Source organism: Lepus europaeus, chromosome 19 (genome assembly GCF_033115175.1).
Source record: "Lepus europaeus isolate LE1 chromosome 19, mLepTim1.pri, whole genome shotgun sequence".
Taxonomy (NCBI): Eukaryota; Metazoa; Chordata; class Mammalia; order Lagomorpha; family Leporidae; genus Lepus; species Lepus europaeus.
This window is the reverse complement of record NC_084845.1, coordinates 66,396,672-66,422,968: the sequence shown is the minus strand read 5'-3', so window position 1 is coordinate 66,422,968 and position 26,297 is coordinate 66,396,672. Positions and strand designations below refer to the sequence as shown.

General features: G+C 51.6%; 2 protein-coding genes across 3 annotated transcripts in view; one reads left to right on the top strand and one right to left on the bottom strand.

The window, feature by feature from the left end:
• Window positions 1–26,297, bottom strand: part of BCO1 (beta-carotene oxygenase 1) — a 77,226-nt gene that overhangs the window by 20,175 nt on the left and 30,754 nt on the right. The window contains exons 1-5 of one of the 2 annotated variants that reach the window (XM_062175839.1): window positions 13,271–13,369; window positions 10,988–11,116; window positions 5,215–5,344; window positions 3,572–3,719; window positions 1,023–1,170 (exon numbers count right to left, since the gene is read on the bottom strand). In XM_062175839.1, coding sequence (XP_062031823.1) covers window positions 1,023–1,170; window positions 3,572–3,719; window positions 5,215–5,344; window positions 10,988–11,116; window positions 13,271–13,334 — 619 coding nt within the window. In that variant the 5' untranslated portion in view covers window positions 13,335–13,369. Of the gene's footprint in view, window positions 1–1,022; window positions 1,171–3,571; window positions 3,720–5,214; window positions 5,345–10,987; window positions 11,117–13,270; window positions 13,370–26,297 lie in introns of those variants that run through there. The other variant, XM_062175840.1, reaches the window with a different exon arrangement.
• Window positions 24,966–26,297, top strand: part of LOC133747744 (polycystin-1-like protein 2) — a 99,899-nt gene continuing 98,567 nt past the window's right edge. The window contains exon 1 of the mRNA XM_062176041.1: window positions 24,966–25,266. Within this exon, the coding sequence (XP_062032025.1) occupies window positions 24,966–25,266 (301 nt within the window). The remainder of the gene's footprint in view (window positions 25,267–26,297) is intronic.

Below are 26,297 nucleotides of genomic sequence, written 5' to 3'. Positions count from 1 at the left end.
GTGGCTTCTTGCGGCCTCCTAAGCCCTGTGCAGCTGCCCTCTGAGGCCTGGTCTCCTGGGTGTGGTTCCCAGGAGGGTCCTGGACAAACATGGCCTGGTCTCCTGGGTGTGGTTCCCAGGAGGGTCCTGGACAAACGTGGGCTGGGAACCTCACCCTCTTCCCCCTCGAGAACACGCAATCTCAGCCGGCCTGGGCTGTGCTCCAGGAGCCTGGCCCAAGCAGAGGAGGCTCAGAAAGCTCAGGGAGCAGGGTGGGGCTCTGGAGTGGATCCCAACAGGCCAAGCTCCCTGACCAACCCTGGGAGTCTGGCTGCAGGGGCTGGGGAACATGTGGGTGGCACAGCCGTGGTCTGCAAAAGTTTGTCCTAAGGTGAAGAAATGGATGGAAGGCTAGGGATGGGGTGATGGATAAATGAATGCAATAAAGTACTAGAGCCTAAAGAAAAGGCTAGAATAGATGGATGGCTGGATGGGTAGGTGGCTGGCTGTCTGGACAGATGGATAGATGGTTGAGTGGACGGGTGAATGGATGGATGGATGGATAGGTGAGTAGGTGGGTGGGTGGGTGGACAGATGGATGGATGGATGGATAGGTGAATAGGTGGGTGGGTGGGTGGGTGGATGGATGGATGGGTAGGTGGGTGGGTAGAAGGGTAGATGGGTGGGTAGGTGGATGAGTGGGTGGATAGATTGTTGGGTGGATGGATAGGTGGATGGTGACTCAGTGGATGGGTTGGATGGTTGGATGGGTGGATGGAAGGATGATGGGTAGATGGGTGAGTTAATAAATATATAAACTGGGACCTAAAAATGGGGGATTAGGTTAGAATAAAGGGAGACCCTTCGTCCAAGAGAACTCCCAGCAACTCTTCCTTTCTTCTGCAGGAGAAAGCTGAGTTTATGGTCACCTGAACAACCTGTGGGGGAAGCGTCACCCTGAGTGTTGTCATTAATGAGTTGAGGGTGTTAGGAGGAGCCACACTCAGCTGTTGTGCTTGGTGGCATTCCTGGGGATGACCCACCTGGTACCTCGGCAGGGATCCTAAACATCACATATTTTGTCTTCCCTTTGTCCACGATGGATGTGCCCATGTTGAAAACATTTCCAGCCGCGTCATAGTGAGGATGTGCCGTTGCCATATTCACCGCCACATATTTACGATAATCAACCTGCAGAACACAGCAGCCACATGGTACCAAACAGCGGGGAGGGAGAGGTTCTGAGAAGACCCGACTCGCTCCAGGTTCAGAGAGAGGAAGGATGTTTTCAGCACATTGCCTGATTGGAAACTACGGCAGAAGTTGCACCTCCAAGGTTTGCTCTGGGGACCTCACACCTCGCACTGGGTGGGGTGGGGGATCCTGGAGTGAGCAGGCTGCAGGGAGTTGGTGAGCTGCGTCGTTTTCTGTGGCTGTTGCCCCCGTCCTGTTGCCTGGCCCTGCCACGTGTCTTAGGCCTGGAGGTTGATGCCTCACTACAGAAAGCTCTGAGTTATGACCCGGGCAGAGGGAGCCAGAGAGTGGCTCTTGGTCTCTGCCCTGTGAAGTTCTGGTTAAGTCCTTTAACTATGTTGTGTTTGCACTCCACAAAGCCCTAGAGCTCAAGACCCCTCTCATAGGATTCTTCTAGGGACTGGGAGATTTCAAAACCATTTGGTCAAAGTGAGACTCCAATAACAAGTGGGAAAATTAGCCCCTCTCCCCGTGGAAATACAGGGTGGCTAGAAACCAACTAGATGCCCTTCGTCCCCCAGGACAACACAAGCTCCAGTCAAGAGCCAAGGAATGCTCTGCTCTGTCCCAGTGTTTTCTCTTTTGTGGAAAGCATACATCAGTTGGACCTATGCCTCCTAGCTTAAAAGGAGCTGGACATCATTTCCCAGCTAAGAAAAGCACTGCCTTTACCAGATCGTTAGAGGGCATTGCCAAGGCTTCAGGTTTTGAATGCCAGCTGCAGAAAATTGCAAGTGGGTCTATCGATTTTCATGCAAACGTTCACTGAGCCTCCCCAGGAGTGGCATCTGTGAGGGCCTTGCTATCTGCCTCATGCCTCCCTCTTCAGGCCAATACAGGGTAGGACTGCTAGGAATTGCAAGTGCTCCAACTCATTCATTCATCCACCATCCAAATACTCACTGAGGTCCCGCAGGGCCAAGAACATACTTATGGGTAGAACTGTGTATTCAAATATATATATATATATATATATATATATATATATATATGTATATATAAATACATATATACATATATATGCTGAAGTCCTAATCCTGAGACTTACAAACACGAACTCATTTGGAAATATGGGTTTTACAAATGTAATTAAGATGAGGTCATGGGACCAGCACCGTGGTGCAGTGAGTTAAGCTGCTGCCTGCAATGCTGGCATCCCATACCAGAGCACTAGTTCAAGTCTAGCTCTCTGCTAGTGTGCCTGGGAAAGCAGTGGAAGATGGCCCAAGTACTTGGACCTCTGCCATTCATGTGGGAGACCAGGATGGAGTTCCAGCCTCCTGGCTTTGGCCTAGCCCAGCCCTGACTGTCGCAGCCATTTGAGGAATGAATCAGCACATGGAAAATATTTCTCTTTCTCTCTCTCTCTCTCTGGCTTTCAAATAAATAAGAATTTTTTTTAAAAGATGAGGTCACAATGCATTAGAGCAGTCTCCCATCCAACCACCTGTGCCTTTACAAAGATGGGGAGTTGGCAGGCATCGCGGCTCAATAGGCTAATCCTCCGCCTTGCGGCGCCGGCACACCAGGTTCTAGTCCTGGTCGGGGCGCTGGATTCTGTCCCGGTTGCCCCTCTTCCAGGCCAGCTCTCTGCTGTGGCCCGGGAGTGCAGTGGAGGATGGCCCAAGCCCTTGGGCCCTGCACCGCATGGGAGACCAGGAGAAGCACCTGGCTCCTGCCTTCGGATCAGTGCAGTGCGCCGGCCACGTCGGCCATTGGAGGGTGAACCAACAGCAAAGGAAAACCTTTCTCTCTGTCTCTCTCTCTCTCACTCTCTCACTGTCCACTCTGCCTGTCCAAAAAAAAAAGACGGGGAGTTGGACACACAGACCCACAGGAAGAATGCCACGTGGTGATGGAGGCAGAAGTTGAAGTGGCATGTCTCCAAGCCGAGGGGACACCAAGGATCGCTGGCAGCACCCGAAACCAGAAGAGCAAAATGTGTCATCAGGTGGTTTGTCACTGTGTGGACCTCGTCAAGGAACTTGTGCACACTGAGAGCTTTGGTGGCTGCCACCAGGCAGTCCCATCTCACGGGACACCAGCATGTCCTCAGGCCACCAACCATCAAAAGGCCGTTATACAGCGGCAGCTTTGTTACCAGAGCACAAGAAAGCAACAGTCACAGTGAGGAAAACGACTCAACCCCCACCCTCAAAGGAGCCTGGAGTTTAGTTCCACGGGCTGTGCTAGGGGAAGCCTGGGATGGAACTGCATTAGAGGAGGGGACCCTCTGGGGAGCTCCCTGCAGGCAACACGGCCACACACACACACACCCCCCCCCCATGAGGTCCCTTTCTTGAGTTGGGAACGATGCTGGTCATAGATTCGCCCAAACCTTCTCCAGGGTTTCCAGGGTCTCTGGGTTGATTTTCCTGATGTAATTTGTCTCGGAGGTCGCGTAGAAGTCTTCCCCACACTTCATGATGTTGATCAGGCAGTTGTCTGTGAAGTCGGGGATGGTATGAGACAAGTAGGAGAAAGCTCTGTGGAGAAAGCAGATTGGCAGGGTGCATGGCCATGTCTCTCCAGAAAGTTCTGCCCTAGGGTTTCCTACCACTCCAAATGTTAGGAAACTAAAAGTGTCGGTCCCAGGGGGTCACTTGAGGAATTCTGGGGACTTGGGCATCAGGTTCCCCAAAGATACGACCATGTTGAGTCCCCAGGACAATACGGGTGACAACTGACCCCTCCTGGACTCACAGATCCCCATGTCTCCCCCCTCCCCAGAGCCAGCAGGCGTTCGGGGGTGGCTTTAAAGCAGCTCTTTGGAAACCTGCCTGCTACACTTCATGGCCCCCAAAGCCCAGCAAACTCCCAGTCCCTACTATGGCAGTAATGTGAGCCCACCCTGGTTATCTCACATTTGTCCAAGAAAGTAGTTCTTTCCAAAAAGGAAAACAAACCATGGATGAGTGCACCCATTCAACCTGAAGGCAAAGTCAGAGTAAGAGGAAAGAAAACCCAAAGGCTTTTGGTGAAATCAGCAGACAGGATTGAGTACTGAGCAGTACTCCCCCTACTGACCAATTCTGTAACTACAAGGGTGCTCCCCTGGTTGAGGTTTTTAGTTCATGGCCCTCCCCCACTTTCTCACTGGCTCCTCCCCTGTTCCCCATCTGCAAGAGAGTTCAGGGCTCGCCCTGTGCCAGCCCTAGGCCCAGATACCGGAATAGGCAAGGATGTCAGTTCTGGAAAAGCAGGAGTAATCTTCCATCCCTGGGCCAGTCCTCCCTAACCCTTTCAGAACCCTTCTACGTCTAAAGAGGAGAGAACAGACATATTGCAGAAGCTCCAAGTCCCGGCTGAGAATTTAATTGTTGGATCACAACCAAGATGATTTATAATGGATACAGTGAAAGATCTCTCCTCTCCTTGTCCTGCCAGCTTCCCACCGCCTCAAAGCATCCTTTCGCAATCTCTGTGCCTACATAAGCAAATACGAATCCAGAGTTTCTGTTGGTTTTCTGCACAAAACAGAGTAGATAAATGCTCTTTCTACACCTTTCTCTTCTTCCTACTTAATAGTTTATCTTGCAAATATTTGCATTCAGGTCAGAGAGCACCCTTGTTCCTTCTTACTTCTGCATGGCAGATTCTTGCACACTTTTAGTGTTATTTATTAGGCTGTTTTCAGTTTCTTCTTCTGACAAATGATGCCGCCAGGAACACCCTGGCACGTCTGCCATCTCAGACACGAGTGACTGTGTCTGTAGACCGAAGGGACCATGCGTCTGTAATTTTGATAGAAAATTCCAAACCGTCCTCCCACCAGCCACACGGGAGGGCATCTAATAATTTGTCAAACGCCCTTTGCCTCTCTTGCTGTGAGCCACCAAGATTTGCCTGACATCTGGGGTCGGAGCCCAGGCCCGGGGGCTTCTGCTTTGCCGCTCTGAGAAAATCGTCAGAGGACTGCTTTGACCGTCACAGACATCAAAAAGCACGGGATGCAGTTTCAGATGAAAAATGAGCAGTTACTTGGAAAAGATGTTTTTGCAGGGGTCCGGGTAGGCCATTGTTCCGAACTCCGACACCACGATCCTGTTTGCCTCGATGTTGGTGTTGTACGTGTCACTTCTCAGGTATTTGCTCCTGTAAGAGACTTCCCCTGGAAAAGAAGCAGCAGATCAGCCCCGGCCTGACACCTTCGCGGGCTTTAAAGCCCACTTTCCAGGGGCCTGGGTGCAGGAGGGGGGAGGTTAGTTTGCTAGGACAGGTGCCACTGATGTGTGTGTGCATGTGGAATACGACATCACATGGATTTTGCACTCGAGATGAGTGTGCCCTTCTTAACCCCATTGTCCATATGTGGGAACGGAGGCTTAGAAATACATTCAGTCGTCTTGCTCATTAGTGCTTGCTAACAGAGGCAGGCCCAGGCCATCGGCCGTATCTTCCACCACACTGGTGGCCCTTGGGGAAGGCCCTTGGAGTGCTGGGCCAGAAGCACTGGGCCACACTGCCTATGTGGGCTGGGTTCCCTCAGGGTTCCAGTTAGTTCGGTGAGCCCCTCCTCAGCACCTCATTGACAGTGCCAGCCCCCTGGTTTCAAATTTCTCACCAGAAGAAATGCAAAGGGCTTAGGTACTCGTGGCCCTTGCACACCCATTTCTGACCTAATAAAAGTGAGCTGCAGAGAGGTTAAGTATCTAGCACAGTGATCAGTAATCTTGATTCAAAGGCCGGCAAGGGAAGTGGGCTCTCTTAACCAGGAAAAATGATCAGTTTCACTCTCCTGTCCGTTCCTCAAAACATGCCAGCACAACCCTCTGGCCTGACTGCATTTCCCAAGTTCCCAAGTTGGACTGAGTTATGTCAACCACATCATATCAAGAAGCAGAAGTCTTTGGGGTGGACGTTGGGAGCCACTGCTAAGACTCCACTTAGGTGCCAGCATTGTGGCACAGAGGGTTAAACTGCTGCCTGCAGTGCCAGCATCCCATATGGGTACTGGTTCAAATCCTAGTAGCTCTGCTTCCAATCCAGCTTCCTGCTAACATGCCTGGGAAAGCAGCAAAAGATGGCCCGAGTCCTTGAGCCCCTGCACCCATGTCGTTCTTGGCTCCTTGCTTTGGCTGAGCCCAGCCCCAGGTCACTCCCCAGCTGTTATGACCATTTGGGGAATGAACTAGCAGATGGAAGATCTCTCTCTCCCTCTCTCTCTCCCTCTCTCTCTCTCTGATTCTGCCTTTCACCCACATGGGAGACTGGGAAGAGGCACCTGGATCCTGGCTTTGGATTGGTGCAGCTCCAGCTGTTACAGCCATTTGGGGAGTGAACCAACAATGGCAGACCATTCTCTCTGTCTCTCTCTCATTGTCTGTAACTCTACCTCTCAAATAAATAAATAAAATCTAAAAATAAATAAATAAATAAAAATAAATAATATGTAGGAAAGAGAACACGAGCAGCCCCTGGAAGCCCCTTCATATGTTCGTCTGTCACTGCCTCTACCTCTGGGCAGGGGTGGGAACTTTTTCTGCCAAGGGCCTTTGGGATATTTATAGCATCATACAAAATCATCACCTTAAAAATTAGCTTGCTACCCACTAAACTAGGGTCTTTTTGCTTTTTACTTGTTAAACTTTTTTTTTTTTTTTTTTTGGACAGGCCTAGTAGACATTGAGAGAGAGAGACAGAGAGAAAGGTCTTCCTTTGCTGTTGGTTCACCCTCCAATGGCCGCTGCGGCCGGTGCACCGCGCTGATCTGAAGCCAGGAGCCAGGTGCTTCTCCTGGTCTCCCATGGGGTACAGGGCCCAAGCACTTGGGCCATCCTCCACTGCACTCCCGGGCCACAGCAGAGAGCTGGCCTGGAAGAGGGGCAACCGGAACAGAATCTGGCACCCTGACCGGGACTAGAACCCAGTGTGCTGGCGCCGCAAGGCGGAGGATTAGCCTATTGAGCCACGGTGCCCGCCAAACTTTTTTTTAAAGATTCTTTTATTTATTTGAAAGTAAGAGCTACACACAGAGAGAAGGAGAGGCAGAGAGAGAGAGAGAGAGAGAGAGAGAGGTCTTCCATCCGCTGGTTCATTCCCCCAGTTGGCTACAATGGCTGGAGCTGCACTGATCTGAAGCCAGGAGCCAGGGGCTTCCTCCAGGTCTCCCACAAAAACGGGTGCAGGGTCCCAAGGACTTGGGCCATCTTGTACTGCTTTGCCAGGCCATAGCAGAGAGCTGTATTGGAAGTAGAGTAGCCAGGTCTTAAACTGGCACCCATACGGGACGCCAGCACCACAGGCAGTGGCTTTATCTGCTACACCACAGCGCCAGCCCCATTGTTAAGCTTCTTATCCAGTGAAGTATTAAGCCTTTTCATGGTAATATAAAATATGTTATCTCAAATACTAGAAAAAGACAGACAGGGAGAAGGAAGGAAGGAGGTAGGAAGAAAGGGGGAGGGAAGAAGGGAAGATTATAATGTTCTTCAAAATTACATCATAATGAATCTGTTAAACTAATTAAAAATTTAAAAAACAAATAAATCTTATAAATAACTAAATATTACCTCTATTAAAAATTAGCCTGCTATAGATTTATTGAATTTCAAGTCCCTTCTGCGGTTGCCTTGGCAGGGCTGGACCAAATGATTTTGCAGCTAGTTGTGGCCTGCGGGCCGGAACTTCCCCACCCCTGCTGGAGTCACCACTGTGTTGACTTCTTTTTTTTAATATCTTGGTTAGGTATTTTTTTTAAGATTTATTTATTTACTTGAAAGTCAGAGTTACACAGAGAAGGAGAGGCAGAGAGAGAAAGGTCCTCCATCTGCTGGTTTACCTCCCAGTTGGCCACAAGAAATAAGTTGGAGCAAGAAATAAAATCCACGTGGAAACCTGAGTCTCCCCGGGGTGGGGACCTGGCTGCTGGGCTCCCTCCTTGCCCCCCACCTCCTGGCCCTGGTGGGGTTTAATGAATACCGATTAAGGCACAAACTCAGGACCTAGTCAACCGGAAGTGCAGACTGCTACCCCTTCCTCTGTTTTCTGCCTGGTGCCCTCAGAACGGATCTCCCCCAGCCGAGCTGGCTCAGTGACACCTGTTCTCACAGTTGGTACCCAGGTCGGGACACACAGTTCACCTCCCGGAGCCTGGGGAGGAGCGAGCAGGTCTTCAGTGGTCTCCTGCAATTTTATTATGAGTCGAGTCACTGGCAGTGTCATTTTTTCCACCTAAGTGCATGGGGAGGGGACATCTTGAATGTTGAAACACGCACTCATCCTCGGAGTTGGACAGGAAAACACAGCGCTGCCGTTAGAAGTCAACACAGCTGGGGCTGGCACTGTGGCCTTGTGGGTGAGGCTGCCGGCTACAGTGCCAGCATCCCATATGGGCGCCAGTTCTAGTACCAGCCACTTCACTTCCAATCCAGCTCTCTGCTTTGGCCTGGGAGAGCAGTGGAAGATGGCCCAAGTCCTTGGGCCCCTGCACCCACTTTGGAGACCTGGAAGAAGCTCCCGGCTCCTGGCTTTTGACAGGCCCAGTTCCAGCCATTGTGGCCATTTGGAGAGTGAACCAGGATGGAAGAATTCTCTCTCTCTGTAACTCTGTCTCTCAAGTAAATAAAAAAATCTTTTAAAAAGAAAGAATGAAAGGAAGGGAAGGGAAGGGAAGGGGAGGGGAGGGGAGGGGAGGGGAGGGAAGGGAAGGAGAGGCAGGGAGGGAGGGAGGGAAGGAAGGAGAGGGAGGGAGGGAGGGAAGGAGGAAAGGGAGGGAGGGAAGGGAGGGAGGGAGGAAAAAAGATGGCTTCTGAGACTCCGGATGGTCCAACAAAATCTGAAGGCAGAGAGACTCCTGGGGTGGCTGAGCCCACACACACTGTTGCCCAGCTACATGCCTCATGGAAGTGCCACCATGGTGTCCCCGCAGCTAGCCTGTCCTCTACCGGCCACCCTTCTGGGGAGTCACCACCCTGAAAGCATTGGCTAAGTGCTTTGCACCCCAAATGCTGAATGTTGTTCCCTTGAAAAGTAAGCAGGCAGCCCAGGCTGGCCGTGCACAGGCCTCCCGCTCCTGCTGCACACCCAGTCCCAGAGCCCGGGAAGCTGTCTCTGGAATCACTCACAGCTGACACCCGGCTTTGAGACTACGGTTAAAGGAGGGGCCCCCAGGCGGTCTCCATCCCCTGCCTCCTCCCCCCTGCAGAGACCCGGTGAACAGGCGTGCTCCTGCCCCAGGGACTCCGAGGATGGTGAACAGGACGGTGAACAGGCGCGCTCCTGCCCCAGGGACTCCAAGGATGGTGAACAGGACGGTGAACAGGCACGCTCCTGCCCCAGGGACTCCGAGGACGGGGCCAAGCGTGATGGTTTTGGGGGCAGGGCAGCAAGCGAGGACAGGCACACAGAGATCTGTCTGGAAGCCTTCAGACCCTGCCCTTCACCCAGCTCCCTCCCCTCGGCTCTGCTCTTAGCCTTGCTGCCATTTTAAAGCCTTGGTTTCTGCCTCTGGGCTTTCTTGCCCTGGGCTGTGCACCAGACTCACCCCGAGCCTGTGAGAAATGACAGAAGGCTGTGGCCCAGCTGTGGCCTCTCTGATGCGCTCGGTCCTGGGGCCACCTGGGCAGCTCGGCAGGGGTCTGGCGTGGAGGGATTCTCATCCCACAACGGGAAACAAGTCAGAAGCATGGTGCTCTGTCACACTCACTCAAACCCTGGGTGTGCCATGGGTTTTACAGATTTAATGGGTGGGCCAGGGGATCTTGCTGGGTTTTTCATGTACTGAGCATGCACTGGGTGTCAGGAGGAGGAAGAAGCCCATTTTACTGGTGAGGAAACTAAGGCTGGCTTGGCCACAGTTCACCATGCCAAGCCTGGAGCATCCAGTCCAAATTCTTCGTCCTGGGACCCAGCCCCACTGATGTCACCTACAACCCAGCAGACTTCCTTAGGAACCCACCTTGTGCAAGTCTCAAGAGTGACAAGAGACAGCCCAGGGGCCAACAGAGGCTTTGCAGCCCTTCTCCTAAGCCAAAATGTTGCCTCATTTGTGGAATTCCCACATTCTGCCCTAGATCCAGCTTTCTGATCCTGCCCTGGGCGACCTGCCCAATTTACTGCTCGCCCCTGCCGGGACCACACACTCAGCTGCGTTCTTTTCAGCCCTGTGGTCTCCCTGCTTTCACTGTGTCTGACTCCACAGTCCGTGTGCTGCCACCCGCCCTTGCCTACCTTCTTGAGGACACGTGTCACTCTGCAAGGCGAACCCCCTGAAAAAGAGCCAGGGACACCTTTCCTGGGAGGTTTGTGCCCAAGACAGGCTGCATGGTGCCTCCTCCCCACATCCAGAGATGTCCACGACCTGATCCCTGGAACCTGTCACCTGACGTGGCAAAGGGACTTCGCAGATCTGGAGATGGGGAGATCGCTCTGGATGACTAACGTCCCCACCAAGGTCCTGATGAGAGGGAGGCAGGAGGGTCTGAGTTAGGGAAGGAGGTGTGAGGATGCAGAGAGAGACAGGCAGGGATTATAGGAAGCTACGCTGTTGGCTTTGAGAACAGAGATGGAGCCACAGGCCAAGGAAGGCAGACGACTTCGAGGAGCTAGAGAGGCATGGAGTCAGATTCTCCACTGGATCCTCCAGCGGGAAGGCAGCCCTGTCAGAGCTTTGATTTTAGCACAGTGAAAAACCCGTCGTAGACTCGTGACCTCTGGTCCGGCAAGAGAAGAGCCGTGTGTGGTGCTAGCCCCTGAGACCCGTGGTTGTGAGCCACAGTGGCCTCAGTGGACCCCCCCAACCCCTTGCTCTCACCGTCCCTGATGGTGAAGCTGTGCAGGAGTGCCAGGCCGTCGAACCAGTGGTTGTATCTGCTCTCCCCGATCGTGTGCATGCCGGGCCCGTTGCGCAGCAGGGTACCCTGCAGCCATGGGGGAATCTGGCCTGTTGGGAGAAAGAATCTTTAGTCGCCAATTCCACATCCAAACCTGAGAAAGGGAAGATGCCACCATGGAGAGGATTGGGGCTGTGGAGGGAGCCCCAGCACCACTGGCTGCACCATTGGTCCACACTGGCTTGTTTCTACACGATGTATAATCCGCCTGGCATTTTGCAGGCACCGAACAGCTGTCCCCCAGCTGTTCATGTCCATGAGGAGAGAGAGGACAACAGGCACTCGGCACACACTGTGATGGAAGCTACGATCCAGACTCAGCCAAGGGGGCCGCAGAGAACAGAACCTCACTCCCATGTGGGCTGACAACAAGAACATGAGGTAGCTTCCTGGAGGAGGATACCTGGCCAAGTTTCTTTTTTCTTTTTTAAAGATTGATTTTTTTTTTTGAAAGGCAGAGTTACAGAGAGAGAGAGAGAGAAGGAGGGAGGGAGAGAGAGAAATCTTCCATCCGCTGGTTCACTCCCCAAATGGCTGCAACAACCAGAGCTGGGCCAGGCTGAAGGCAGGCACCAGGAGCTTCTTTCAGGTCTCCCTCGTGGGTGCAGGGGCCAAGCACTTGGACCATCCTCCACTACTTTCCCAGGTACATTATTAGGGAGCTGAATCAGAAGTGGAGCTGCCGGGACTTGAACTGGCATCCATATGAGATGGTGGCTTAACCATTTCACATGCCACAATGCCAGCCCCGGGCTGAGTCTTGAAGGAGAGTGGGTTCTTGCTTCACAGAGCAGTAAGGCAAGAGCAGGCCAGAGCTGCACTAGGCAGCGAGGTGGCCAGCAGGGCCTCGTGGTGACTGAGCACCTGCAACATGGCTGTCAGAAATGACTTGAACCAGAGGAGCGATACTCAAACACACAGCCGATTTCAAAGACTGAGTAGGGAAAAGTAAAATATTCCTGAGCAACTGCTAACATGGGTAATATTCTGGAGATGTTGTATGAAAGGAAACACACTTTGGAGATTAAGTTTGCCTGTTCCTTCCTTCTTTTTTGAACGTGCCTAGCAGAAAATTTAAAAATACACAAGAAGTGGGGGAGGGGACATTTTGCCCAGCAGTTGATGTGCCCATGGCCCACATCAGAGAACCTGGGTTCATTTCCTGGCAGCACCTTCTGATTCCAGCTCCCTGGTGGTTCAAGTCACTGGGCCCCTGCCATCCACAAGGGAGACCTGGGTTGAGTTCTAGGCTCCTGGCTTTGGCCTGGCCCAACTGTCTGGACATTTGCAGAGTGAACCAGCAGGTTCTCGCCCTCTCTTCCCAGTAAAGATGAATTTTTTGTAAGTACACAAGTGGCACACACTATGTTTCTGCTGGAGAGCTCTGGCCTGAGATGGGACTGGAGCAGACACCGTGGTCCCCTCCGCGTCCCCTCAGCGTTCGTGCCTCCCTGCAGGCTCCTTGCTGCTTTCCTGTACAGCCAGACCCCAGCCTGGCCTCCCTGGACAGACATGTCAACACACACACAATCAGCGCCTGGCACCTGAGCTTTATCCAAAATCAGAAACACCTGTGGGCCCGAGCAGACTCGTGAGCAGTTCTCAGACCGGGCGAGGGCGGCTCCGGGAACCAAAGAGCTCAGGGCCTGTGACTGCCCGCTGGAGCCTAAACTGGACAGTGACAGGAAGGAGTCCACCCCAACCAGGAGAAAGCAAGAGAAATCGACGGAAGAAACGAAGCCGGAAGCCGGCTAACGGATTGTGCCTGAAGAGAGGCTGCTCTGGTCCAGCTCATTGGCCCTGCAGGTGTTTGTGAGCCGGAATCACACCTGCGGGCACCTGAGAGAAACCCACGTGCACCGTTCCACGCCCCGGCAAGCATGCATGAGCATACTAATATTGAATTTACCATGCACACATTTGAACAAATACATCCTACATTTGCAGTGGGCTGCCTCTGCACACAGTTTCATTGTCCAGGAGGTACCAGTGGTGGCACTGGTGACACCGTCCTCCCATGAACAGGGACAACTGATGTCTCCCTGGTGAAGTGACAGCTTCACAGCAGATGTGTCTACATCACGGGTCACTCCCCCCTCTCCCTCCCCCGACAATAATGAGCAGCAAGCGTGGCTTCTGTCATCAGAAAGAGGGTGTCCGTCTCAGCATGGAGGAAGAGCCCGCCTTCCATACCAAGTGCTCACCTCTGACTTTGGCCTTCACCGGCTCCAGCTGCTCTTTCTTATTCCTGCCGAATAGGACGTCCATTGCTGGGGTGCAGAGTGACAGTGGGAGCAGCCGCAAACTCGCACGGCTCCGCCTTCTCGGGAGCTGCCCCTCTCCCCACGCCTCTCTCTAAGCTGGTCACAGGGCGATTCTCAGGACTGGCTAATCTTTAATCCCCTGCACTCTCAGGTTTCACTTTGGGCATAACCAACTGAAGCTCCTTCCTGAGGTAGTGGAGAGAACTCGGAGCCTTTTGCTTGGGCGTCCATTTCAGGCACTGCAGACGCTCACGATCAGAGCACACAGGGAAGACAGACGGGACTGTGACAGGTGCCCGGAGCCGGGGGAGCCTGGAGCTCACGCCCCCGTGAGCGGCCCTGCACCTCGCAGGGACAATGTCTGTGGTGACAGGCAGCGTTTTATGTTTTATGTGTCCTAAACATCAAATGTAAAAAGCAACTGAATTCATTTTCTTCCTTCCTTCCTTTAGCTGTTAACACCCACGTGGGTGCAGGGACCCAAGCACTTGGGCCATCTTCTCCTGCTTCCCCAGGCCACAGCAGAGAGCTGGACTGGAAGAGCAGCAGCTGGGCATGAACTGGCCGGGATGCTGTACGGGATGCTGGTGTTGGAAGTGGTGGTTTAACCCACTATACCACAATGCTGGCCCCATTTGTTCCTTTTTGGGAGAAGGAAACATAAAATGTTTCATGTACCCACTTGGGAAAAAAAATAGGGAGAGGAGTGGGCATTTGGTGCAGTGGTTAAGATGCCACTTGGGAACAACCGAATCCCCCACTAGGCACCACGCACCTCGAGTCCCCAGCTCCACTCTGGATTTCAGCGTCCTGCTAAGGCTCACCTGGTGGGCAGCAGGCTCAAGTACTTGGGGTCCTAGCACCGTGAGGGGTGCCTGGATTGAGTTCTAGGTTCCTGGCTCGAGTATGACCCAGCACCAGCTACTGCAGGCATATGGAGGGTGAACCAGGGAGTGGAAGATCTCTCTCTCTCTCTCTCTCTGCCTTTCAGATAAATAAAATTAAAAATAAATAAATAGCAGGAGCCCAGACTTTTCTCAGGAACTCTGGAGAGTAGTGAAAAACAAACTTTTAGTTCAACTTCCTGGCTGAACAAGAGGGCAAAATGGTGGCTGCCTTTGGTGAGAGGGCTCCCCAGGATTCTCGTGTTAGGGGAGGTCAGTGCCCGAGACCCACACTCAATCTGCCAAGGGAGTGCGGTGAAACGCTCATGAAGGCATCACGTCTCACGCCACGGGAACAACAGGGTGGCCGTTCTCTATGGGGGAGGAGGAGGGAGAGGCTGTGGTGAGGTCTGGGTGCAGGCCAGCTGAGCACAATGACTGTCAGCTCTGGGCTGCGCCCACGTTCCAGAATCTCAGAGCTGCTTAACAGGCTGTACGCCCACCCCAGCTGCTCACTGGAGCCACCTGGTGAGGGCCAACGTTCCAGACCCAAATCTCTGTCAGTGGAGTTCAGCCACCAGTACCTCCAGAAGATTCTGCCGTGGGCGGCAGGTGCCAAGAGGCCCAGACCCAGGGCAAAGAGCTCTGTGTTTGAGTCGATATCAGATTCAAATTCCAGCTCGTCCGTCTCTGTGCCTGCCCTTGGTTACCCCCTTCCTCACCTGCACATGGAATGACAAAATCAGACCCTAAGGCTGTGGCTATAAGGGGCTGGCAAAGGACCTGGCTCCAGACAGGCACCCACCAAGGTCACTACCCTCTCCGTTTCCACAGAGGGCACTTCCCTTTGACCCAAATTTCCTGGAAGCCCTCCCCCCAGTCTATCCACTGTCTGGTGTAAACACGTGTATCCACATTGGGGTTACGTATTCTCAGCTGTGCGATCTGTGTCCTTGTGAGGATTAAATAAGAATGTCTGGCATACACGAAGGCTTGGGAAAAAAAGTGACACCACCTGGGGTGGGAGCGAGCGCTCAGGGCTTAGACATCAGAGACTTGAGTCTGAGGCTTAACAACCCTGGGCCTGTTGTCCCCTGAGCCGTTGGTCACTGGTGGGGACGGCACCAAGTCAGGGGGTTTGCGGGGTCATGGGCTGGTCCTTGTGATGCCAGCATCCTGTATTGGAGCATCCACTAGAGTCCTGGCTGCTCTGCTTTTGACAGATTCCGGCTAATGTGACGGGAAGGCAGCAGCAGATGGCCCAAGTCCCCAGGCCTCTGCCACCCACGTGAGAGTCCAGGATGGAGTTCCTGGCTGCTGGCTTGAGCCTGGCCTGGACCTGGTTGTTGTGGCCATCTGGGGAGCGAGCCACTGGATGGAAGATATCTCTGTGTGTGTCTTTTTCCACTGCTTCGGCAGCACATAGACTAAAATTTTTCCATTGCTCTGCTTTCAAAATAAATGAATACTTTAAAAAAATCCACTACGCCTGGATGCTTGATCTGTCCAAGCACCATGCCCAGCGCTGTGTCAGCAGTGTCTGGTCAGTCCCTCTTCATCCCTGTAAGGAAGTCGTTTGCATCTTGCATTCCCCCAGGCTCAGAGATGTGGGGGGGTGGTCAAGGCCAACAATGAATCAGTGCACGTCTTCCCCGCTGCACGATGCAGAACTGCTGGTGGGAAGAACAGTAGGTAGCAGAGCAGAAGTGCGTGTTTGGCAGACAATTTCAACAGCACACCCACTGCCTCAAAATCAGACGGAAGCCGGCCAGTGTGTGAGACGGGGGAACTCTGGGAAGGCAAAGGACAACATGAGTGGTATTAGGAAAAAACTGCATGGATTTCGATTGCACAAAACCAAACATCTCTTAGTTCCATTTTCCCACAACCTTTGTGTTCTTGAAAGGCACAGAAAATGGTAGGGGAGAAAGAGAAAGGGCAGCGAGAGAGCTCTCATCTGCTGGTTTACTCCCCAAAGGCCCACAATGGCCTGGATGGGGCCAAGCTGAGGCCAAGAGCTGGGGACCCAGCCCAGGTCTCCCACGTGGGTGGCAGGAACCCAGCCACTTGAGCCATCACTGCTGCCTCCCAGAAGCTGAGACTGAGCTCGGAGCTGAGCCTCAAACCCAGGGGCTCTACAGTGTGAGATGTGGGCACCCCAGCCTGAGTCGCAATCATTAGACCAGACGCTCTCCCACGCATCATCCCTTTCAACTCTCATGCACACAGTGTTTCATGAATACTGTTATTATCTCCATTTTATTTCAAATGCTTTTTTTTTTATTTGAAAAGCAGAGCAACAGAGAGAGAGAGAGAGAGAGAGAGAGAGAGAGAGAGAGAAAGAAAGAAACAGACCTTGCAACCACTGGTTCACTCTCCAAAAGCCTGCAACAACCAGGGCTGGGCCAGGAAGCAGCCAGGAGCCAGGAGCCAGGACTCCATCTGGGTCTCCCACGTGGGTGACGGGGACTCAGGGACTTGGGCTGGATTGGAAGCAGGGGTGGGACTCATCCCAGGCACTCCCACATGGCATGCAGGCAGCCCAAGGCTTACCCCGTTGTGCCAGACCGTGCTCCCATTCCCATTTTACAGATAAGGCCACTGAAAATGGGTGACGTTGGGCCACATGTGGTAGGAGTAGAACATGTGACCACAGAATCTTCCTACTTTGGTAATGTGGGGAAGGGGCAGGGAAAAGTCAGCGCCCCTTCCACAAGGGCCCTGGATCCATAGAATCAACTGATCCTAAAAAAACAGTCACGAGGGGCTGGTGTTGTGGTGTAGCAGGCAGAGTGACTGCCTGCAATGTTGGCATCCCATGTAGGCATGAGTTTGTGTGCCGGCTGCTCCACTTCCAATTCAGCTTCTTGCTGACGGCCAGGGAAGAGCACCAGATGATGACCCAAGTGCTTGGGCCCTGTCACCTGTGTGGGAGACCTGGAAGAAGCTCCTAGCTCTTGGCTTCAGGCTGGCCCAGGGCTGGCCATTGTGACCATCAGGGGAAGGAACCAGTGGATGAAAATCTCTCTCTTTTTGTGTATAACTCTAACTTTCAAATAAATAAATAAATCTAAAAAAAAAATCAGTTGTGAGATTAAGAAGTAAAAGCTGAAAAGGGGGATATTTTTATGCTAGAAAAAAAAAAAAAGAGATGGACATTTGGCACAGTTGTTAAGTCACCGCTTGGGCCACCCACATCTCATGTGAGTGCCTGGTTTGAGTCCCAGATCCTCAGCTTCCAATCCAGCATCTTGTTAATGTGCATCCTGGGAGGCAGCAGGCAGTGGCTCTAGCACCTGGGTCCCTGCCACCACAAGGGAGACCCAGATGGAGTTCTTGGCACCAGGCTTTGGCCTGGCCCAGGCCTAGCTGTTGTGGGCTTTTGGGGAGTGAACCAGTGGACAGAAGATCTCTCTCTCTCTCTTTGAAATAAAATGAAAATACACAAAAACTTTAAAAACCTGCCAGCACCGCAGCTCACTTGGCTAATCCTTGGCCTGCGGCACTGGCACCCCAGGTTCTAGTCCCAGTTGGGGTGCCGGATTCTGTCCTGGTTGCTTCTCTTCCAGTCCAGCTCTCTGCTGTGGGCTGGGAAGGCAGTGGAGGGTGGCCCAAGTGCTTGGGCCCTGCACCCGCATGGGAGAGCAGGAGAAGCACCTGGCTCCTGGCTTCGGATCAGCGCAGTGTGCCAGCCATAGCAGCCATTTGGGAAGTGAACCAACAGAAAAGGAAGACCTTTCTCTCTGTCTCTCTCTCTAACTCTGCCTGTCAAAAACAAACAAACAAACAAACAAACAAAAAACTTTAAAAACCTAACAGCCTTATTTTGTAATTCTTTATCTCCAATGACAAAGTTATTGCCTAAGATAATATTTCCCTTTTGGAGAAAATGTCATCCTATCTAAATTACTTTGCAGTTTTCCAATTAAACTCACTTCTAAACGATGCCTCTAATTAGCCCAGCTGATAAGTGGGGCAGATAAGGTTGAAATCTCTGCTCACAGGGTTCAAGATGATGGGCAAAGTCTGTATGGAGGAGGGAACAGCCACCCCAGCCAAGAGTGAGCAGCATCGGTGGCCAGAAAGCCCCGCTGGGGCTCCTGCAGGGGAAACGTCACCACTCAGTGAAAGACCATGGGTGCCACTGCTAACATCCCAGTGGATGCACCCACACCACACGGCGCTCCGAGCACACAGGCCAGTGTCTAGCAGAGACGGCGAACGCGCAATCAGGGCCCAGAGGAAGTGATGAAGCTGAGACACAGGGGGCCTTCGTGGCAGAAAAACAAGTGTCTTCTAATGCCTGAGCTGGGAGAGTTCAAGTTTCCTCCACAGAGGCCAGTGCTGTGGCGCAATGGGTAAAGCCATCGCCTGGGATATGAGCATCCCATATGGGCGCTGGTTTGAGTCCCAGCTGCTCCACTTCCAATCCAGCTTCCTGCTGAAGCACCTGGGAAAGCAGTGGAAGACGTCCCAAGCACTTGCAACCCTGCACGCACATGGGAGACCCAGATGAAAGCTCCTGGCTCCTGGCTTGGACCTGGCCCAGTTCCTGCTGTTGAGGCCATTTGGGGAGTGAACCAGCAGAACGAAAGATCTCTCTCTATCTCTGTAACTCTGCCTTTCAAATAAATAAATACATAAATTTCATGATAGTAGAATGTATCTTATTTTTCTTTATATTCTTTTTTTTTTTTAAGATTTATTTATTTGAAAGGCAGAGTTACAGAGAGGTAGAGACAGAGAGAGGTCTTCCATCCACTGGTTCACTTCCCAGATGGCTGCAATGGCCAGAGCTGTGCTGATCTGAAGCCCGGAACCAGGAGCTTCTTCCGGGTCTCCCACATGAGTGCTGGAGCCCAAGGCCTTGGGCCATCTTCCACTGCTTTCCCAGGCCATAGCAGAGAGCTGGATTAGAAGTAGAGCAGCTGGGACTAGAACTGGCATCCTTATAGGATGATGGCACTGCAGGTGGCAGCTTTACCCACTACGCCACAGCACCAGCCCCTAAATAAATCTTCTTAAAGATTTATTTATTTATTTGAAAGACAGAGATAGAGAGGTAGAGCCAGAGAGAGAGAGAGAGAGAGAGAGAGAGAGAGAGGTCTTCCAGCTGCCAGTTCACTCCACAAATGACCACGACGGCCAGAGCTGAGCTGACCCCCTGATAGTCACTAAGCCAAACGATTTAGAAATGGGAACAGAAACGTCTAGAAAGGGATGCATTTTTCACAACCGAGTACTTATGCTTCCTCTTGCCTCATCTCTTATTCTCTTTGTAATGCTTATGGCTACCTTTCCATGGTGCCACAATGGAGGGAGACGAAACTGCTGTGAGGCTGCAGCCGGTGTGGCCGTTAACTCCTGGAGGAGCCAAGAAAGTAATACGCGAGCTATTCACAAAAACACAAACGCACAATAAGCAAGTACAGGAGAGAAGGCATTCCCGGGGCAGGAAATAGCACGTGTGTGAGTATGGAGGTGCGACCAGGCTGATGGCCACTCAGCAGAGCACATCAGCGGTGGTTGCAACAAGAGTCCCAATGCACACGTCCTGTGGCCTCAAAGCAAAAAGTTTCTGGGGGAGGTGAATCTAAGAAATGCCAGCCAGGGAATGCGAAAGTGACTCAAGGGAGACAGGAATGATGGCATAACAAAAGGACATTATGAGATGATACATAACCCTCGTAGGATGGGATACAGAAGACTATACGGACAAGACACCATGCAGACCGGCTGAAGACTTGTATGACTGGGTCACTCCAGAAGACAGAGTGAACAGCCCTGAGCTGTCTTGAGGGAGGAGGGTATTGGCCAAGCAGGGTTGAGTTTCTCCTGAGAGGCGCTAACTTCTGGGCACTCCCTCCTGTGGCACATCTGCAGAGGGTGACGCAAAGCCATAGGAGCTTGCATTTAAAGGCCCAGCACGGTCAGTAGGAGGGCTGGGGGTGGGGCCTGGCAGTGTCTACTATAATCCCCCAGAGATAATTCAGCCCGGGCAAAAGGGGACTTGTGAGATGTTCAGAGGGGCAGGTGGGGTGCTACAGTGGGTTAGACCATTGCTGGGGACACCTGCATCCCGTATCAGAGTGCCAGTTTGAGTCTCAGACACTCTACACGTTCCCATACAGCTTCCTGTTAACATGCCTGGGAGGCAACAAATGGTGGCCCAAGTCCTGGAGTCTTTGCCACCCATATAGGAGATCCGGATGCAGTTCAGTTCCTAGCTTCTGACTTCAACTTGACTCAGCCCCAGCTGTTGTGGGCATTTGGGGAGTGACTCAGCAGATGGAAGATCTCCCCCACACACACACCGCTCCCTTTCCCTCTCCCTCTCCCTCTCCCTATCTTCCTTTCAATTAAACAAATAAATCTTTCAAAAACCAAAAATCACTCACAGCAGTGTTAAACAGATTAAGTAAAAACCACACAACATGGGAATAGTTTGGAAAATGTCCATTCAGGAACAGGAGGCTAAGCCACTCCCACGCCAATTCCAAAGCCCACTGGTGACATGGAGAAGTTTCACCATGTGCACTAAGTGCAAATGTGGGCACAACATGATCTGCTTAAATACACACCCAACCACTGTGCCTGGGAAGGCCCGTCTGCTTGCCCACGAGCCCATGAAGGACCCACGAATGTGTACGGGGGACGGGGTTCACAGAGCTTTCACTTGGTCGTCTTGCCCACATAAAGGAGGAAAAGACTGGGTAAGACCAGTAGAGACGGCATTTCCTGCAGAGCGATGTGCCCCCTCCCTGCCAGTGTTCCCTGGAGCCCCTCCCAGATGGCCACCTGGCACTGAACTTTGTTTCCATCAGCTTCTGCCTGGCCCAGACTGAAACGTCTGGGCCACAGGGTATCAATATCCTGTGTGGCTCCATCCACGGGCCCCAGGCCCTTTATTTCAGCCGAACTTGCTGCCTTTCTGCTCTCGCACTGCCTACCCCACAGGGAGGCTCGGCTCGGCCAGCTGGGTCAGCTCACCGGGAACACACTCTCTCGGGGAGCAGTCTGCAGTATCAGAACAAGAATGCCAAAGTGGAATTTGGCCTGCAGATTTGCTCTCATTATCAAACGTCTCCAAGCACGTCCCACAAGGGACATGAATTAAGTCTTTACCCAGGAGATACCTTATCTCCACGTGCTTCTTCCACGGGGCTTTCCAATGGAAGCCAGGAGAAGTTTGGCCTCTTGAGATAACAGCCTGGCTCTGCCCAGCCTGTGAGTCAGCGTCCTGCCCAGGCTCTCCTCTGTCAGACAAGGGCACTCTGGATGGTTCAGAGGGACTTCCAGGAAAAGGCCGGAGGCCACGGGGTCAGCCCCAGGGACCAGGGAGCGGGGCTGGACAGGCCAATGTTGCTGAATCCTACTGTGACCTAGCTGTGGAGCAGACAGAGCTTGAGATACTGTTTTTCCCCACTACAAGAAACTCATGGAGCAAAACAGCCCAAGTGCCGAGAGATGATGGGTAAATAAAATGTGGTCTGTCCATCTGACGGGATGTTTGGCAACAAAGAGGAGTGAAGTACATGCTACAGTGTGAGTGAGCCTTGAAAACACTGGCACAACCGAAGAAGCCAGACCCAGAAAGGCCGCCAGTTGTATGATTCTGCCCATATAGGAAGTGTCCAGAATAGACAAATCCGTAGACAGAAAATAGATTAGTGGGCTCTGGTAGGGAAATGGGTGCACATGTGAGTAAGAGTGTGTCAGAGGAAGTCAACAAATTAAAACAACAGAGGGTAGGGCCAGCACTGTAGCACACTAGGCTAAGCCTCCATCTGTGGCACCAGCATCCCATATAGGCACCAGTTCATGTCCCGGCTGCTCCTCTTCCAAGCCAGCTCTCTGCTTATGGCCTGGGAAAGCAGTGGAAGATGGCTCAAGTGCCTGAACCCCTGCACCCACGTGTAAGACCTGGAGGAATCTCCTGGCTCCTGGCTTCGGATCAGCTCAACTCTGGCCATTGCGGCAGAGAACCAGCAGATGGAAGACCTTTCCCTCTCTCTGTCTGTAACTCTAACTCTCACATAAATAAATAAAATTAAAAAAATAAAAAACAGATAGTAGACAGGATGCCACAGGAAATTATTTACCTGACACTTTTAAATACATATATTTATATATATATACACACACACACACACACACACGCACACACACACATGTATTTCTTTCTTTATTCGAAAGGCAGAGTTACAGAGAGGGAGGGAGAGACAGAGATCTTCCATCTGCTGGTTCACTCCTCAAATGGCTAAAATGGTTGGGGCTGGGCCGGGATGAAGCCGAAACCAAGAGCCAGGAGCTTCATCCAGGTCTCCCACATGGGTGCAGGGGCCCAAGTACTTGGGCCGTCTTCCACTGCTTTCCCAGGCGCATTATCAGGGAGCTGGATCAGAAGTGGAGCAGCTGGGCCTTGAAGCAGCGCTCATATGGGAAGCTGGCTCTGCAGATGACACTTGACCCAATGCACCACAGCATACCAGCCCTTACCTGACACTTTTTATGAAGGTCCCACACTGCGTGAGATCAAACCTCAAAATACATGCTAACTTCTTCTTTAAAAAACTTTTTATTTTTATTTTATTTGAAAGGCACAAAGATAGGGATACAGACATAAAGAAATCTTTTGTCCACTAGTTTGCTTCCCAAATGCCTGCAACAGCCAGGGCTGGGCCAGGCTGAAGCCAGGAGCCCAGGGCTCCATTCAGGTCTCTCACGTTGATGTTAGAGACCCAAGTACTTGAGCCATGACCTGCTGTCTCCCAGGGTGTGAGTCAGCAAAAGCTAGAATCAGAAATGGAGCCAGGACTAAAACCAGGGATGGGGGTGTCCCAGGTGGTGACTTAACTGCTGTGTCAAACATGTACCCCAAATACTAACATCTCATGCGCCCTTTCATCCGGCTCTGGGCTTTAATTGTATAAAACACGCTCTTAAGTGTCTGCCCCATCCCAATTCAAATGAGCTATAGAGGTATTTCTCTAAAGAGAAAGTTTTCTTAAGAGGAACAGTAGTGCTAGCAGTTAGAAGGATGTTTTCCCACCATTAAAGTAGCCTAGTCAAATTTAATTACTTTTAAAATCTATCATGAACAACTACATTTTTCAAACAGGCAAATAAAGACCTAAGGTGGGCATGTGTGAGTTCTATAAAACCCTTTGCTTGAATTCTAGTCAATGAGCTCTTATCGATGGCACACATGGTACCGAGTGGAGGTCCCTGGCAGAAGGCTACAAGGTCAAGGGCACAGAGAGGTGATGGAAGGCCCCCAGAAAGAGTTACGAGGAGCAGGAAGAGCTGTGATACTGAGCTTGTGGCGGGGGGGTGGTGGTGGTGTGTGTGATGGAACCCTGAGATTTAAAAAAACAATAATAACTTATGATTTTTGAACTGGTATTAGGTTCACGTGGTACAAAAGGGAAAAGGTGCAAAAGGTGAGGGTGCCCCAAAAAACTAAAGTCTTCCTCCTTCCTCTGTCTCCCAGTTCCCTTGTTCCTCTCCCAATCACTCTTGCCACTCTCTTGGACGATCTTTATGGGCTAGATTATACACACACAAATCAGTATTTGCATGCATTTTATGCAGATGGGACTGGACCACACATCACGTCTTGTCCTTTTAACAACAGCGAGAGTCTCAGCAATCCTTCCAAATTCGTGGAGGAAGAATCTGCTGATTATTTTGTGTGTAGGTGGGTTGTGCCACATCCAGGTTCCTACCAACAGACATTGAGGTTGTTTTATCACGAAATTCTGCAATGAGTTTCCTTGTACATAGGACATTCTGTGCGATTATTAACGTATCTGTCAATAAAATTCCTACAAGTTCAACTGATATCCTATAGTTTGTGCTTTTGATTCTGATAGATATTGTCACATTGCCCACAATGGAGGTTGTGCCAGTTTACACTCTCATATGCGTGGAGTGAGACAGCCTGTTCCCCCAAATATGGGGGATCTACTTGGAAGTACTCTTAGGGGTCAAACTACACAGAGCCCTGCATACAAAGCTTAAAAGTCTGAACTTGAACCACAGACCACGGACACCCACCTGAAGGTTTAGGTACTGGGTAAAGATAGCCAGGTCCGAGTTTCGAAAGAAAGCTTCTTTTTATGATGACATCAGATCAATTTTGTAGGGAGCCTTTATTCCCCAGCAGGCATGAATGATAATGGGATGAATCAGTGAGGGGAGCAGATGTCCACCAGGATTCCAGCCATGCTGGGGACAGAATGATTACCAATGGGCCATGGCTGCCAGCTCCATTGTGTAGGACCGGACATGTGTGGAACTCAGCTGCTCCAGCATCCCATAACTCTAACTTTCCTGACAGTTTGGTCTTATCACACCCTTCCCATATGCTGATGACTTCTCACAAAGCATTTCGGCCTCAGGGTAATAATATAAAATCAGCAAGGACTTTTTATCGGATGCTAACAGTTGACCAGAAGACAAGCAGCTTTATCTCACTTCTGAAGACCAATTCAAGAATGAATTGGCTTTGGAACAGGCACTGAACAAAGAGCTGGGTGAAGCAAAAACACAGACACATTCACCCTGAGCCTTGCATTTCTTAAACAAAAGGGTGATGCTATTATTTGATGCAAAGAGAGAAAGGAAGATGAATGGCAGATGGATGGATGGATGGATGGTGGATGGATGGATGGGGGAGGGGTGAAGTCACCAGTATATGGAGGACCTGAGAGCAAGCTTCCTCCAGAGGCTCCAGCTGTGGTTCGAGGATGAACGCAGTGGTGCTGGCACTCTTGGTGCTCTCCCTGAGGTCTGGAGCCACCGTGGCTAAGCCAGTGGAGGGCAGCATTTGCCCGAAGAGCCAGGTGGCCTTCAGAGATGCTTGCTATGAGTTTGTATCACTTGGACACACCTTCCGTGATGCCCAGAGCTGGTGTGAGGGCCAAGGAGGCCATCTGGTCTTCATTCGCGATGAAGACACCCAGCGGTTTCTACAGAGGCATATCTCCCAGGACACGGAATGGTGGATTGGACTCAAAGGGAGCTTGGAGCAGAATGGGACCTCAGAAGGTAGGTGCTGGGACAGCCATGCATGATTTATGGGAAACTTGTGAGTGTAGTTCTCACCCAGAGCTCTACGGAACAAATTCCTGTGTCCCAATCCTCATGGCAGTAATGATCTCCGTTTGGGTGTGTCTATGAATCAAATGAAATAATTCATGTACAATCCCTGGCACACAACTTGGAACACAGCTGGCATTCTAGAACTGTCCATTGCTTTGCAAGGACCTAATGATAACACCAGCTGGGATTTCTTTCATTCTTGCTGGAATAGTACCAGGCACCATTCTGAGTGCCTCCTGGCCATTATCGCGTTCATCCTTACAGCAACCAATGAGAAAACGGAGTCTCATAAAAGCATGACTAAGCTGTTTCCAAAGCATGTCCCCATGTCTTTCTGCACTTGTTAGGAGATAAATGCAGATCAAGTGCTTAGCGCAGCCCCAGTGACATTAGACACTCTCATTTTAATGATCTTCCTGGAAACCCCGACTTACCCTTGCCTCTTCCCCCAACCCAGCACAGCCAGATGAGCCCTTCTGCACCCAGGGGGCTCCAGCCATACCTCCATTTATGCAAGGCTCTTTCCTCCCATGTGGACTGTGAACCCTCCAAGGCAGAACCATATCCACACCTCTGTTTCCCTGGTGTCTACACACAAGGGAGAACAGCCAGCACTTGTATTTAATTCTCATGCCGACCCCACAAGCTAGGCACGGCCACTCTTATTTTGCGGATGAGGAAAATGCAGAGAGGAGCCGGCTTGCTCAAGGTGAGGTAGCTAGGGAAGTGCAGTGAAACATTGGGTCCACTGAGAACAATTCTCCAGCCTGACACTTGCCATGTCACAGTGGTCCCAGGGGTTCTCACTGTCCCTGTAGAAGCTACCAGGTTTCAGAAATGAGTAGCTCGGTGTGAACTGAGCTCCACAGAAATCTGCCAGAGTGGATGGGGATGTCTTAATGAACAGGCATTTGGGGAAGCACATTTAAGGCAGCTCACAGCCAAGGGAATTTGAATTCTTATGATGCCTCTTCAAG